At 40.8% G+C, this 13,378-nt stretch overlaps 2 protein-coding genes across 2 annotated transcripts in view; one reads left to right on the top strand and one right to left on the bottom strand.

Annotated features, from left to right (window-relative positions):
* Positions 1-8,440, bottom strand: part of zzef1 (zinc finger, ZZ-type with EF hand domain 1) — a 49,685-nt gene extending 41,245 nt beyond the window's left edge. The window contains exons 1-4 of the mRNA XM_033650447.2: positions 7,893-8,440; positions 5,600-5,744; positions 2,704-2,898; positions 67-250 (exon numbers count right to left, since the gene is read on the bottom strand). Coding sequence (XP_033506338.2) covers positions 67-250; positions 2,704-2,898; positions 5,600-5,744; positions 7,893-8,312 — 944 coding nt within the window. The 5' untranslated portion in view covers positions 8,313-8,440. The remainder of the gene's footprint in view (positions 1-66; positions 251-2,703; positions 2,899-5,599; positions 5,745-7,892) is intronic.
* Positions 8,441-8,513: 73 nt separating this feature from the next.
* cyb5d2 (cytochrome b5 domain containing 2) lies at positions 8,514-13,086 on the top strand. The gene is made up of 4 exons (XM_033650469.2): positions 8,514-8,887; positions 10,028-10,168; positions 11,833-12,019; positions 12,162-13,086. Exons 1-4 carry the CDS (start codon positions 8,629-8,631, stop codon positions 12,334-12,336), a joined length of 762 nt encoding a protein of 253 aa, XP_033506360.2. The 5' UTR covers positions 8,514-8,628; the 3' UTR covers positions 12,337-13,086.
* The last annotated feature ends 292 nt before the right edge of the window (positions 13,087-13,378 follow it).

A 13,378-nucleotide genomic window follows, 5' to 3' on the forward strand; every position in this document is an offset into this window, starting at 1 on the left:
ATTCGAGGATCCGGCACACATGACAACCAGCTGTGAAGCCTCGAGTCACAAAGCAGACGCTCTTACCTTATCCAGTGCGAACGTGCACTGCCGTCTGACTGCCAGAAAGATGCAGTTTCCCCATTTGTCATCTTGTAAATATCTGTAACGTTGGACGAAGCTTCTATTGTGCTGTAGCACTGTGTGACCACCTTGACTTTATCCACCTCTGGATCACGGTCCAGCTCCGCTCTGTACTGGATATCTAAATCTGAAATACACAAACACAGATCAGGATGACAGATTCTAAATATGTCTTTAGTGTTAGCATATTCTTAAATACTCAGAAAATAAATGTACAGTTAAAGCAACATTATGCAAGAATTGGTATTTTTGCAATTTGATCCTGCTGTGCACGTGCATTACTTGACAAGCTGAAGGCCAATATGACGTCAGAAGCCAAAGGGCCATGCTGGCTGACAAGGTAGATCAATATTATGAGATTTTATGTGAATATGACTCTGCATAGTTTTATTTATTGTGACACTGGAGATGAATCAAAAAAATCATGACAGAAAGTTTTAGTTTGGCTGAAATACTGTTAGCATTTTCAGCCAATATACCTAGTTTTCTACACAGACTGTACAATAAAGATGGATGACATAAACTTTATGAGACAAGGATGGCACCAAGAAGGTTACAGTCTATGTCACAATCTTTCAGAAATAACATTAGCAGGGATACATTCAGTCAGTATTGATAGGAATGCCCACCAAACATCACATCCTTTTACGCAGTGGGGGAAAACAAAGCATTCGCTACCATGCTGTAGAGTTGCCGTGTGACTTTCAAATACACTTAAAAATCCAGAGTTGAAGTTTCAACCTGGACCCTGCTTTCCTGTGTTTTTGTGTTTAAGTGACTAATCGAGACATTTCTGAAATTGAACCAGAGCTGAGAAAAGCAGCCAAATAAGCCGCAACGTAACCACTCAGAGCTCACACAGCCAATGTACATCCATTAAAACTGACAGGCTCAGATTGTTATTACAAATGTCTGACAGCATAATATAAAGGATCCCAACAAAGATGGACCTTTTTGTTAAAGAGTGAGATCCTTTTTGGCTGACTAGACACAGACCCAGAATCACTACCATCAACCCACCAGACTCCATTTAAATTAACAGTCATTTTATCATTGTAAAAAATCACTTCATCCAAATCAATCACCAACTCTGGTGTGGTTTAAATTAACCTTTAATTCTCCCAGCCAGATGTGTAAATATGCTGGCTCTATACATGCTAAAATCACAGTTTATTTAAATGCATTCTGTTGGGTGTGGTGATGGTGATTTGGGGGCAGCTTCTAGTTACACAAAAAGGATCTCACTCTTTAGCCTGAACAGTATTATATTGTTTAGCCACTGGTAAAAAAAAAAAGTTGTGAACCTCGGAGGACCTGTAGTTCTTACTGGTGCAAATCTCTGCATGATAATATTAAAGCACATTGTTAAAACATAATGGTGTGCTAGTGGTTTAACTTAAGTGCTGCTATTACATCATAGCATTAATGGATGTGGGGTGCTGATATTAGGGTAAGTATAATTAATGTAACTGTCTCTTTTGTGATTGAAAACTGCACTTTCCCAGCATTTACAGGCTGGGGTAAAGGGCTGTTTCCCCTCGTGTCTACTCCACCCTCACCACACCCCTAACTATGAGTGGACACTGACTCTATCTATGTACACTCTCTGGCCAGACTGCCGTTTTCTTGTTAGCCATGAGAGAGATCTCTACCATATTAACAGTCTGCATCCATCCCTCCATCCTCACAAGTTACATAGTGCAAGAACAGGCATTCGGGGAATGGAGTGGGAATAAAAGGGGCACCATTCTCCCTATCACAAGTCAGTGCACCATAATGATTTTGAAGCTTTGAAGATTTTGTTTTCTCCATTGCCCCTGTCACTACGTATGTATATGTTAAGAATAACCCTATTGTAGCAGAGTCTCTGATTATATGGTCTAGTATTAGGAAAAAGTATGGATGGCAGATTGGCTCTGTCCTTGCACCAGTCCCTCCCATTCTGGCTGTGTCCTAACTTGTCCACTTTTTGGAGTTCGATCTTCAAATCACTATCAGACGTCTTAAAAATGAACATTCACCCAGATCTTTTGACAGCCATCTTTGGCATAACACAAGAGAAAAATAATAATCTTTCAGGATCTAAACTAAAAGTAACAAAATTTGGCACTGTATTAGCACGGAGATGAATCCTTCTCCACTAGAAGAACCCTCAACCGCTGAGCTGGACTCAGTGGTTGAGGGAGGTGATGCAACATCTCAAACTTGACTCACAATAAATGGAATTTGGAATCCATTCTTGCAATATATAAAAGCCAGACTCCATACCCCCACTTTCTTGATAACTCCATGTGAAGTAAGTCATATTTAATTCATTTTTTTTTTACATCTTGTAGTCAATCACAGTTGGATGGATCCTGATAAGACCTTTATCTTCTGCAACTGCCTGTTTTTTTCAAGGCTCTGTGCATATCTAGTTATATGTATATATGTGTACTTGTGCATATGTATACCCTTTTTTTTCTTTTTCTTTTAGAATGCTGTATAGCATTTTATATGTTGTTTAAAAAAACAATAAAAATATGTTAAATAAATAAATAAAAAGGTAAATAAAATGTATACTGTTGCTGTGGTGTTCACCTTTCTCCTTCTGCAAGAGGAATTCCAAGAAGTCCTGGACCACACTGGACCTCATGGTGCAGATACTGTTGTAGCCCTCTAAAATAGGGAAGGGGATGGCACTGCTGGGAATACGATTCCTGTGTAAGAATTTAAGGATCTTAGAGGCATGTGCCCCTAACCGGTCTTTGGTCTTGGAGAATATGTCAACAAAACCTGTGGGGAAAAAAGGGGATGAAAGGGTTAAAGAGGAGTGTGGCTGTATGAGGTATTTATCCATGGTCAGTGTCTTACCTACAGTAGATGGCGGTTGGCACGCCACCAGTTTGGAGAAGCAGGCAGGAGCAGGCAGGAGTACTGACACAGAATCTAAACAATGTACTGCTGTGGACTAGGACAACAGCAAAACATATTTTAGCCACCTAAAAACATTATTACCAGTTTCGGTCCACGCTGTATTTAGAATATTGCCACTGCTTTATTTTGCTGTTGGACAGCCCTCTCCGACGAGGAACATAAGCTGTTATCTATGCTCTCTTCAAAGCCACCAGACTCCTTTGACAAAAACTGTAATTTACCTTGTCGAACACAGGAGCTGCTGGTTTACCACTGCCTCAATCAGTTATTTTGTTTGTGTTGTGTTGTGCGACTTTGAAGAATCTAAACCAGTCGTTTAAAACACCAAAGTCATGCAATAATCCCATTTTCCAAAAAACCCACAAACACCCACTAACATCTGGCTTTAGTCTTTCTTTAGAAAGCTTACAATCAGCATTCACTCTCTGGACAAATGACTCTGCAGTGGTTATGTGTATTCATCAGCTCCAGCTCTGATCAGCAGGGATGAAAATATAACAACCTGGTGCACACACAATTTTTCACCCCTTTTCCTGAGTGATGCAATGACACGCTGCCACAAAATACAATCAGTCTCCATCCAAGCAGCACTCATACAGTGTTCCAAATTAGTTGGCACTGAGTTTGAAAGGGGGACTGAGTAAGGGCCCGTACACATGCCACATTCTTTGTGCCCTCAAATCCATTGTTTTCAGTGTAGGCGTGCAGAGGGTGCGCTCAAAAGCAAAAGTAACACGCTCCCAAGCGTCTGTTTCTCAGGGCGCAAGGGCAACATGCACTGCATGTCAAGTGACGAGGAACAACCAATCACAGCTGTTAGGCGTCTTCCCTTTCTTCTGTAAATATTAGTCTGTACTACATACACCGATCAGCCAAAACATTAAAACCACTGACAGGTGAAGTGAATAACTATGATCATCTTGTTAACAGTGCAATGTTCTGTTGAGGAAATCTTCGGTTCTGACATTCGTGTGGATGCCACCTGACACGCTCCACCCACTAAAACACCAGTGCAGACCAGGTACCCCTTTTATGGCAACGGCACTCCCCAGTAGCTGTGGCCCCCCAGCAGGACAATACGCCATGCCACACCATAAAAACTGCTCAGGAATGGTCCGAGAAACGTGACAAAGAGCTCAAGGCATCAACCTGGCCTCCAAATACACCAGATCCCCATCTGATCAAACATCTGTGGGACATGCTGGTGCCCCACCTCAGAACCCACAGGACTCAAAAGATCTGAAGCTAACGCCTTGATGCCAGATGGCAAAGGACACCTTTCAGAGGTCCTGTGTCCATGCCTTATCAGGTCAGAGCCACGTCCGGTCCAAGGAGCACATACCATGGATCGGGGGTACCTCTGAGGTAACAGTACGTCCCTCAAATGTTCAATCAGGTTGGGATCTGGGATATTTGGAGGTAAGGTCAATGCCTTGAGCTCTTTGTAACGTTCCTCGGGTACTGCCTGAGCAGTTTTTGTGATGTGGCATGGTGCATTGTCCTGCTGGGGGGGGGGGGGGGGGGGGCACTGCCATCAATAAGTGTCGTTGCCATGAGTTTATTTTGTCTGCAACAGTGTTCGGGTGGCTGGAGCACGTCAAGTAGCATCCACATGAATGCCAGGACGAAAGGTTTCCCAATGGAATACTGCACTGTAACAAGATGATCAATGTTATTCACTTCACCCACCAGTGGTTTTAATGTTTTGGCTGATCAGTGTAAATAATAAGTGGATCATTTTGGTGCATCTGTCCCATGGACAACCTTTTAGGCCCAATACTTGCTTAAAACAATGCCTGGAAGAAGGTCAGCTACACATTCTGGATTTCTGGTAAGGAGCTATGATATGGTGCGTCTTACTGTCGCTTAGCAACATCAGGCGCAACCAGCCTCTGCACCCTTTAACATCGCTCAAAGGTAGACACAAGAGTAGCCCAAAGAGTCCCAAGAGTATCCCTGCCTTCAGTAACAGATATAAAAAATAGTAACCACCGTAACGTTTTCACTGGGCTCCACGCTGCTCTCTACTGTTTATACACCCTGTTTTCCAGCACGTTTATGACACCAAATGTGCCACACCAGTAAAGAAAAATAGAAAGGCATATTGTCTACTGCAGACATGGCTCTACTTTCCCACACCTAAAAAACCTGCAAATACACTCTAATTTTGGTGGAAAAGGGTATAACACAAACAAACAAACTGATTAAGACACATGTTCTGCGAGGTAAAATTACAGTTTTTGTCAAAGGAGTCTGGTCAGAAAGGGCTGTCTGATGGCAAGGTAAAGCAGTGAAAATATTCTAAATATAGCGCACACTTAATCTGATATGTTTTGCTGCTGCCCCCATCCACAGCAGTACATTGCTTAGCTTCTATGGCGGTACTCCTGCCTGCTTCTCCAAACTGGGGGTGTGTCGACCACCATCTACTGAAGGTAATACACTGACTATGGATAAGAACCTCATAGAACCCCAATTCCAAAAGTCCAAACTATTCCTTTAGCTCCTCTGTTAACTGCTGACAACACATATCCAAATAAGGATCAGTAAACAATCATACCTGGCGTTAGGGAGCATGCCTGCAGCTGTCTTATCACATGACTCAGCTCTCCCTTCAGATTAGCTCCATTGGAGTTCTTCAGAGCAATCAGCATGCTCTCTACATCCACCACCCCATCCCCCTCTGCATCGAACTGTCCAAAGGCCTGAAACAGGGACAGACACAGTACACATTATGACACTTTATATACCAACACAGTCACTCCCATTCCTGCACACCGACACAAACATACATGGATAATTGGTATCATTCATGGGGCACGTAATATGCTCTACCACTATCTCATTTCATTAAGTTCTACATATATTTTACATCTGTTGAACATCTTTTGAAAAGAAAAAATAGGCAGTAGCTCTACATCTAAATGCCCGCAGTGTTTGGAATATTTGAACCAATGTAGCCTATAGTATGTAAAGGCATTCCATGTCCACCCACACAAAGACAAATGCAGACTGAAGTACACATTCATTAGTCAATCCCATTCATCTGCAACCTTTGGTTGAACAACAAATGTCAGCCAACAGACAATAAAGCGGTGTGTTGGACTACAGGAGGCCAAAGCTGAAAACCCAGTGACAATAAAAGGTGACATCAGGAGAGCTCATTCGTCTGACTCACTGCACACCCTCTAGATAACTCAACAGATTACAGGTTCTCATATTTATTTATCACTCACCGTGCATGGGCATGTAAACAGCTGTCAAACCAGTTACATACATGTCATGTGATATTGGAATCTGTTTGTAAAATGGCAATCGCCAGGAATCACCAGTGGCACCACAATACAATGTTATCGCAATACTTAAATCACAGTACAATATGGTTGTGATTTTAAACATTTTACGATATGCTGAGAATTGTGATAACATTTATTGCGATTTATTACCATTTTCTTGCAATTGCAAATTATTTCCTGAAAAAGGAAAACTTGATCAACATCTATTTCAATTTTGGTCTGTAAATTAATCATTTTTATTGCAGCAACATGTATCTAGTGGACTAAAAAAGTAATTGATTTTATTATTCCAGTAAACTACAAAAAAAGTTGAATTCATATTTACAGTATTAATGTTTCCCATAATTAAAAAATGGATACATGGTGTCCGTGTTTCCATTCAGTACTGCCACGTAAAACATTGCGATACTATACTGTATCAATTTACCCCCAACCTTGTCTGTAAATTATATATATATTGGAAGAAGCTCTGGTTGTTTGTTAATCATGACAAATTTTAGGAGATGTCCTGGAAAATTATTCATAATTATCCCCCTGCCAATTACTATATGCAGAAACTGAGAAAGAAAATAAACATGAAGTGCTCTTTCTGAGATGAGTATTCAGAAATAGAAACCTAGAAATTTTGGAAAGGCTTCTTCAGATTTGTTTGATGATATCTTTAAAGACTTTATATTATCAGAGGGAAATGTGGTGTTCTTTTTTAAATTCATAAATGTAAATTTAGCAACTTATTTTGTTGTTTTTCTGGGGGATCTAAATATATGAAACTAGTTTCTAATTCAACTAACAAAAAAGGCTACCAAGACACTTAATATCTGTTGGTTTATAGTATTTGTGTCTAGTGTGATACACCCCTGGGTCTTTAGTTATTGTTCTATTTGTATACTGGATCTGTGTTGTGTTGTTTTGCTTAATTAAATAAAAAAACAGCCATCAACCCTCCATATTGGAATGGGTTTGTTGGAGGAAGGTGTGGAGGCTTTCGAATAAATAGACCTAATTATGATCAAGGTTAAGGTGGTGTCCTTTGAATTAATTCATATGTTACTGCCAACCACGGCATGCAGAAATAAATAAAGACATAAACACAAACTGCTGTTTCTGTGATGAAAATTCAAAAACAGAAACCAAAACAATCTGACAGACCCTTAGAAAGTTGTGGTTAATGATATCTTTCAAAACTTTATATTATTATGGGAAAGTGTTGTGTTTGATTTCTTCAAAACCCTAGAAAATAAGTAGATTTTTTTATATTAAATTTGATAATGATGGCAAAATTTTGTAGATTTAGCAGTATAATTACTAGAAACTACTTTCTAATTGAACTAACAAAAAAGGCACTAAATATCTATATGTTTAATATTTTTTGTAGAAGCTCTTTTATTAGTGCTCTGTTTCTATATTTTCTCCTGTATATTGAATTTTTATTATATTTATGTTTAGTTAAATAAAAAAACAGCTATCAACTATTCCATCCTCATGTGGGACAAGAACAAGACTATAGACGGTTAATGGCAGTCCACATGACTTCTCTGTGTTTCTCTGGCTCTATACCTCTTCACATTCATCTCTCGGGGCATCTCTGCTCTCCAACATCTCACAGAACTGTTCCACATTGACGGACTCCTCTCCTCGGTTTAACCGGTCCTCCAGCCACCGCACCAGGACACCCTCGTTCCCAGCCAGGACAGACTCCCGAATGGCGACACCCGAGTCGCTAATGCGAGCCGCCGCTTCCCTCAGTTTCACTTGCTCCAGGAGCACACCGGGGCTGGGCGGTCCACCGGTGGGCACGGGCAGGTTATTCGATCCCCTTCCGCTTCTCCCAGAACCGGAGCCGCCACCGCCACCGCCTCCGACACCGACGGCGGTGGCCGCAGAGGCCGGACTGTCTTCCGCGAAGCCGGGGCTCTCTGTTTCCACGTCGTCCTCGTCGCCGCTGCCTCCACCGCAGCCGCTCTCCGCGTTCCCCATGTTTGTTTAACCGACCGAGGGCTCCCCGAAAATCTCTGCGGCCCACCGGGGGGTCAGTTTTGCGACGGTTGTACCGGTCTGTACACAGACCTCTCTAACCTACAGCTAGAGCTCCGCCGTTCACTACTACCGCATTGACGTTACGTACTGTACGTCAACGTATCTGGAACGGCCTTTGCCTTATTGGTGAGCGCATGCGCTGTGGTGTGCCCGAACACGGAAGTGCTTGTTTTGTTGTGGTGTTGTCACTATTTTACAGACAAACGGAATATGATGTAATAAATGGGTGTAATAGTGAAACGCTCAATTGAACAGCATGCTGGGCTATGTAATGGTCGCGGTTTTAGCGCTGGCAGTTTTGTACATTCCTCGTGACTGGTCCGTTATTTTTGGATCTGGATGCAAGCATCAGGAGCCCCCTGCTGCCGTGCGGCTCCTGGGCAGCCGTGAGTTATCACTGTACGACGGGAGGGAAGGCAGTGAGGGCCTTTACCTGGCCATACTGGGCCAAGTTTTTGATGTACACAAGGGTAACAAGCACTATGGACCCGGTGGAGCGTATCACTTTATGGCAGGTGATTCACCTCTTCTCCTATGTGCCTATATTGTGTTGATTGTAACAGCACACACCTACCTACAGAGAGATCTTTAAATTTTTAACCCGTTTTCAAGTTTAGATGTATGAGACTTTGTTTTTCCCTATTTAAACAAAATATTAATAACAGGCTAATAATAATAATAATGCATCTGTGTAATAAAAAAATACAATAATAATAATAATAATAATAATAATAATAACTTTATTAAGGACAGAGAAAGGTTCCAATGCATTGTTCTGCTGGGAAACCTTTGGTTCTGGCATTCATGTGGATACCACTTGACCTGTTCCACTCACTCAAACACCGTTGCAGACCAAGTACCCCCCCCCTCATGGCAACAGTACTCCCTAATGGCAGTGGCCCCCCAGCAGGATAATGCACCATGCCACACTACAAACATTGCTCAGGAATGGCCCAAGGAATGTGACAAAGACCTCAAAGTGTCCACCTGGCCTCCAAATTCCCCAGATCCCAATCTGAATGAGCATCTGTGGCACATGCCGTGACTCCACCTCACAACCCACTGGACTAAATGGATCTGCCGCCAACCCACTGGTGCCAGACACCGCAGGACACTCCCAGAGATCCTGTGTCCATGCCTTGACAGGTCAGATGAGTCCGATCCAAGGAGGCCCCACCTTGGATTAGGGGTACATCTGGGGTACTGGCACATCACAAGAATCCTTGAACAGATTGGGACCTGGGAAATTTAGAAGCCAGGTCGACACCTTGAGCTTTTTCTCACGCTCCACAGATCATTTATGAACAGTTTTTGTAGTCTGGCATGCTGCTTTTTTTCTGCTGGGAGGGGGGGCACTACCATTGGGGAATACTGTTGCCATAAAGGGGGGGGGGGGGGGGGTACTTGGTACTGCAATGGTGTCTGAGTGGGTGGAACATGTCAGGTGGTATCCACATGAATACCAGAACCAAAGGTCTCCCAGCAGAACAATGCATTGTAATAAAATAATATTCACTTCACCTGTCAGTGGTTTTAATGTTTTGGCTAAATCAGGGACATGAATTCCAGTCTAATAACAGCATATACAGAGCTACAGTGCATTAGTATCCCGTACACTGCAATGGTCTTTATACAGAATGTGTCTGCATTTTCAGGAAGAGATGCTTCACTGTCCTTCATCACCGGAGACTTCACAGAAAGTGGCCTGACAGATGATGTGTCCAGTCTGTCCCCGCTGCAGGTGATGGCCCTTTATGACTGGCTGGCCTTTTACCAGAGGGAGTACGAGTTTGCAGGTACGTTACGTTTGTCCCCCAATCTCTTACCATTTGAAATTTTGGGTACAGCACATGCATTTCTTCCTCAACAAATTTAGTCATCAGGTACCTTTCAAGCATCTTAAACGATAAGATCTATGAAGGATGAAAAATGACACGAGGATAAATAAATACAATAATAAATAAATAAATAAATAAATACAGAAATAAGTCAATAAATACAGTGTTTTTTAAATGCTGAAATAAATATGGAAATAAATAAATAAATGCCTACCTCATTAACATACAGACACAGACATAGATATAGTTTACAAAAATGTAGAATAAATTTAAGATATTTATTTATTTATGGCTTGTTTAATTATGTGTATATTGGTGCACAACATTGTAAAAAAAAAAAGAAAAAAGTATTGCAAAAATAAAGCGATAAATATACAATAGAATTATTCATTCATTCATCTTCTAACCGCTTCATCCTCTTGAGGGTCGCGGGGGGCTGGAGCCTATCCCAGCTGACATCGGGCGAGAGGCAGGGTACACCCTGGACAGGTCGCCAGACTATCGCAGGGCTGACACATAGAGACAAACAACCATTCACGCTCACATTCACACCTACGGACAATTTAGAGTTACCAATTAACCTAGTCCCCAAACTGCATGTCTTTGGACTGTGGGAGGAAGCCGGAGTGCCCGGAGAGAACCCACGCTGACACGGCGAGAACATGCAAACTCCGCACAGAAGGGCTCCCACGCCCGGGATCGAAACCGGCAACCCTCTTGCTGTGAGGCGAGAGTGCTAACCACCACACCACCGTGCCGCCCAATAGAATTAAGTAACGTAAAAAAATATGGAAAAAAATCAAAAGAAAAAATTACAATATACCTGAATTAAAATGACAATAAAGTTTTTAGAAGTGGTAGTTGTGGAGAAATGTGCAAAGTCATTTATTCATCTTAGCATTTATTTGGCCTTTTATTTATTTCCATATTTATGCATTTATTCCTGTATTTATCCATTAATAAATTGCTACTTAAGTTATTTTTCATCCTTTATACTGTACAGGTGCTGTACAGCTTTATTTAAGTTAAGACAGTTTTATTTATATAACCTAACATCCCAAATCACAAATTTGCCTTGAGGGGCTTTTTCCACCCTTATTTCAGATAAGGAAAAATTTCCCTCAAAAAACCCTTAAGGGGGAAAAATTGGAAGAAACTCAGAAAGATGAACAGAGGAAGGTTCCCGCTCACTAGACAGATAGATGTGCAATAGATGGCATGTGTACAGACCTTATTAAAATTATGTATAAATAAGTGTCTAACACTCCAATTTTTTTTTTCTAATTGAGGGTGTTGTAAAGTTCCTCATCAGGTGCTAGTACCTTTTTTTGATTCTGCAACAGCACTACATCAGGGTACTTAGCACCAGAAATCAGAATAGGTCCTTCCAAAATGTCAGAGAAAGGCTGAAAAAATAAGCCAGTGTTCCCGATGGTTGGACAACTCCAGAGTATCCAGAATAAACTAGTGAGCCACTTTATCTCAGTATCTGTCACAAGCTGAGTCTACACATGGAAACATCCTTTGAATTGCAGTAGCTTGTTTCACCGAATGTCTCCTTATCAGTGTACATCTATCAACAGCCAACCAGCCAACCAACATCCACCTGTGTTTACCTTCAGGTCTGTTAACAGGCCAGTTCTATAGTGAGACCGGACAGCCCACAGAGGCCCTGCTGCAGGTAGAAGCATCACTAGCAGAGGGCCGGCGAATAAAGGCCCAGTCTGAGGCCGATAAGGTCCGCTTCCCAGCATGCAACGCAGAGTGGAGTGCTGCCAGGGGCGGAAGAGTCTGGTGCTCCACTAAGAGGTATGGAAATAGTTTTGCTCTAATCAAATATTAACAAGCCTACAGGGCATAAGATGAGATGCTGTGATGTACTGCTGACTTGTAATAGAGCATGTCTGGCACTAGTGGGAATTATCAGGACTGTTCTGTTGTTTTCCTTCAGCGGTGGAGTGGAAAGAGGCTGGACAGGTGTCCCACGGAAACTCTTCTCGCCAGGCTCCAGCAGTGTTCGTTGTGTCTGTGTTGAAGACCCACCTGCAGCAGAGGAAGACCCCAACCTGCAGAAATACGACGGCTGCCCTGCACATGCTGAGTCATGCACTGTTGAAGAGTTCTAGCCGCTGGGCCGGCCCAAAACCTGGACTTCATCATGGACTGCTTTTAGCAGCACAATACTCAGGGACTCTATAAGGAAACCCATTTTGGCCAAAGTGATGACAGAGGAAAAAGATATTGTAAGTCATTATCATTTTATATTTTGTAATACTAGGTCATTATTTTGAGATACATTTTTTTTGGATAATTTCTCTTTATTCTACGATATAAAATCATTATTTTAGAAAGTTTCTCATTATTTTGACATACTAATTTGTTACTTTGAGATACTAAGCAATTATTTTGAAAAGCTTTCTCATTATTTTGAAAACTAGCTCATTATTATATTTTACATCATAAAGAGATAAATCACTTTTTAAAAACATTTCCCCTTTATTTTGAAATACTAAGTAATTATTTTAATATTTATTATCATTATTATAATATTAATTATCATTATTTTGTGAGTGATTATTGAGTTTCTCATTATTTAAGATACTAATGACATTATTTCATGATACATGTCATTTCAAGACACTAGATCATTATTTGAGATACTAAGTCATTATTTTGAGATATTAAGTCTTAAAATTAATTTAAAATTAAACTAATCTTAAAATTAAGAGAAATTTTCTTAGAATAATATATCCCAAAGTAATGACTTAAAAATCTCACTAGTATTACAAAATAATGAGAAAGTTCCTCAAAATAATGACTTAGTATCTCAAAATAAAGAGAAATGTCATTAAAATAACGATTTCGCTGAAAAAAAACAACTTGAAAATCTCAAAATGTTTTGTTTAGTATTGCAAAATAATGACAAACTTTCTCAAAAATAATGACATATCTAAAGATAATGATAAAGTGTTGCAAAAAAAGAGAAATGTTTCACCTGGTGCATACAACTTTGTGATGGTAGGCCTAAGTCATAATATTGAGAAAGCTCCTCATTATTTAGAAATGTAAAGTCATTATTTTGAGTCATTTCAATGACTTACAAGATCTTTTTTTGCATTACATTGACAGAAATGTGCTTCCATACTTCTAACTTATTCACAATAAAGA

The sequence above is a fragment of the Epinephelus lanceolatus genome, chromosome 11, assembly GCF_041903045.1.
Source record: "Epinephelus lanceolatus isolate andai-2023 chromosome 11, ASM4190304v1, whole genome shotgun sequence".
NCBI classification, from domain to species: Eukaryota; Metazoa; Chordata; class Actinopteri; order Perciformes; family Serranidae; genus Epinephelus; species Epinephelus lanceolatus.

Bases quoted from the DNA above. Each gene is read 5' to 3' on its own strand.
- cyb5d2 (XM_033650469.2), top strand. From the start codon at position 8,629: ATGCTGGGCTATGTAATGGTCGCGGTTTTAGCGCTGGCAGTTTTGTAC. The intron at 8,888-10,027 runs GTGATTCACCTC...CTGCATTTTCAG, and splicing joins AGCGTATCACTTTATGGCAG to GAAGAGATGCTTCACTGTCC. The intron at 10,169-11,832 runs GTACGTTACGTT...GTTTACCTTCAG, and splicing joins GAGGGAGTACGAGTTTGCAG to GTCTGTTAACAGGCCAGTTC.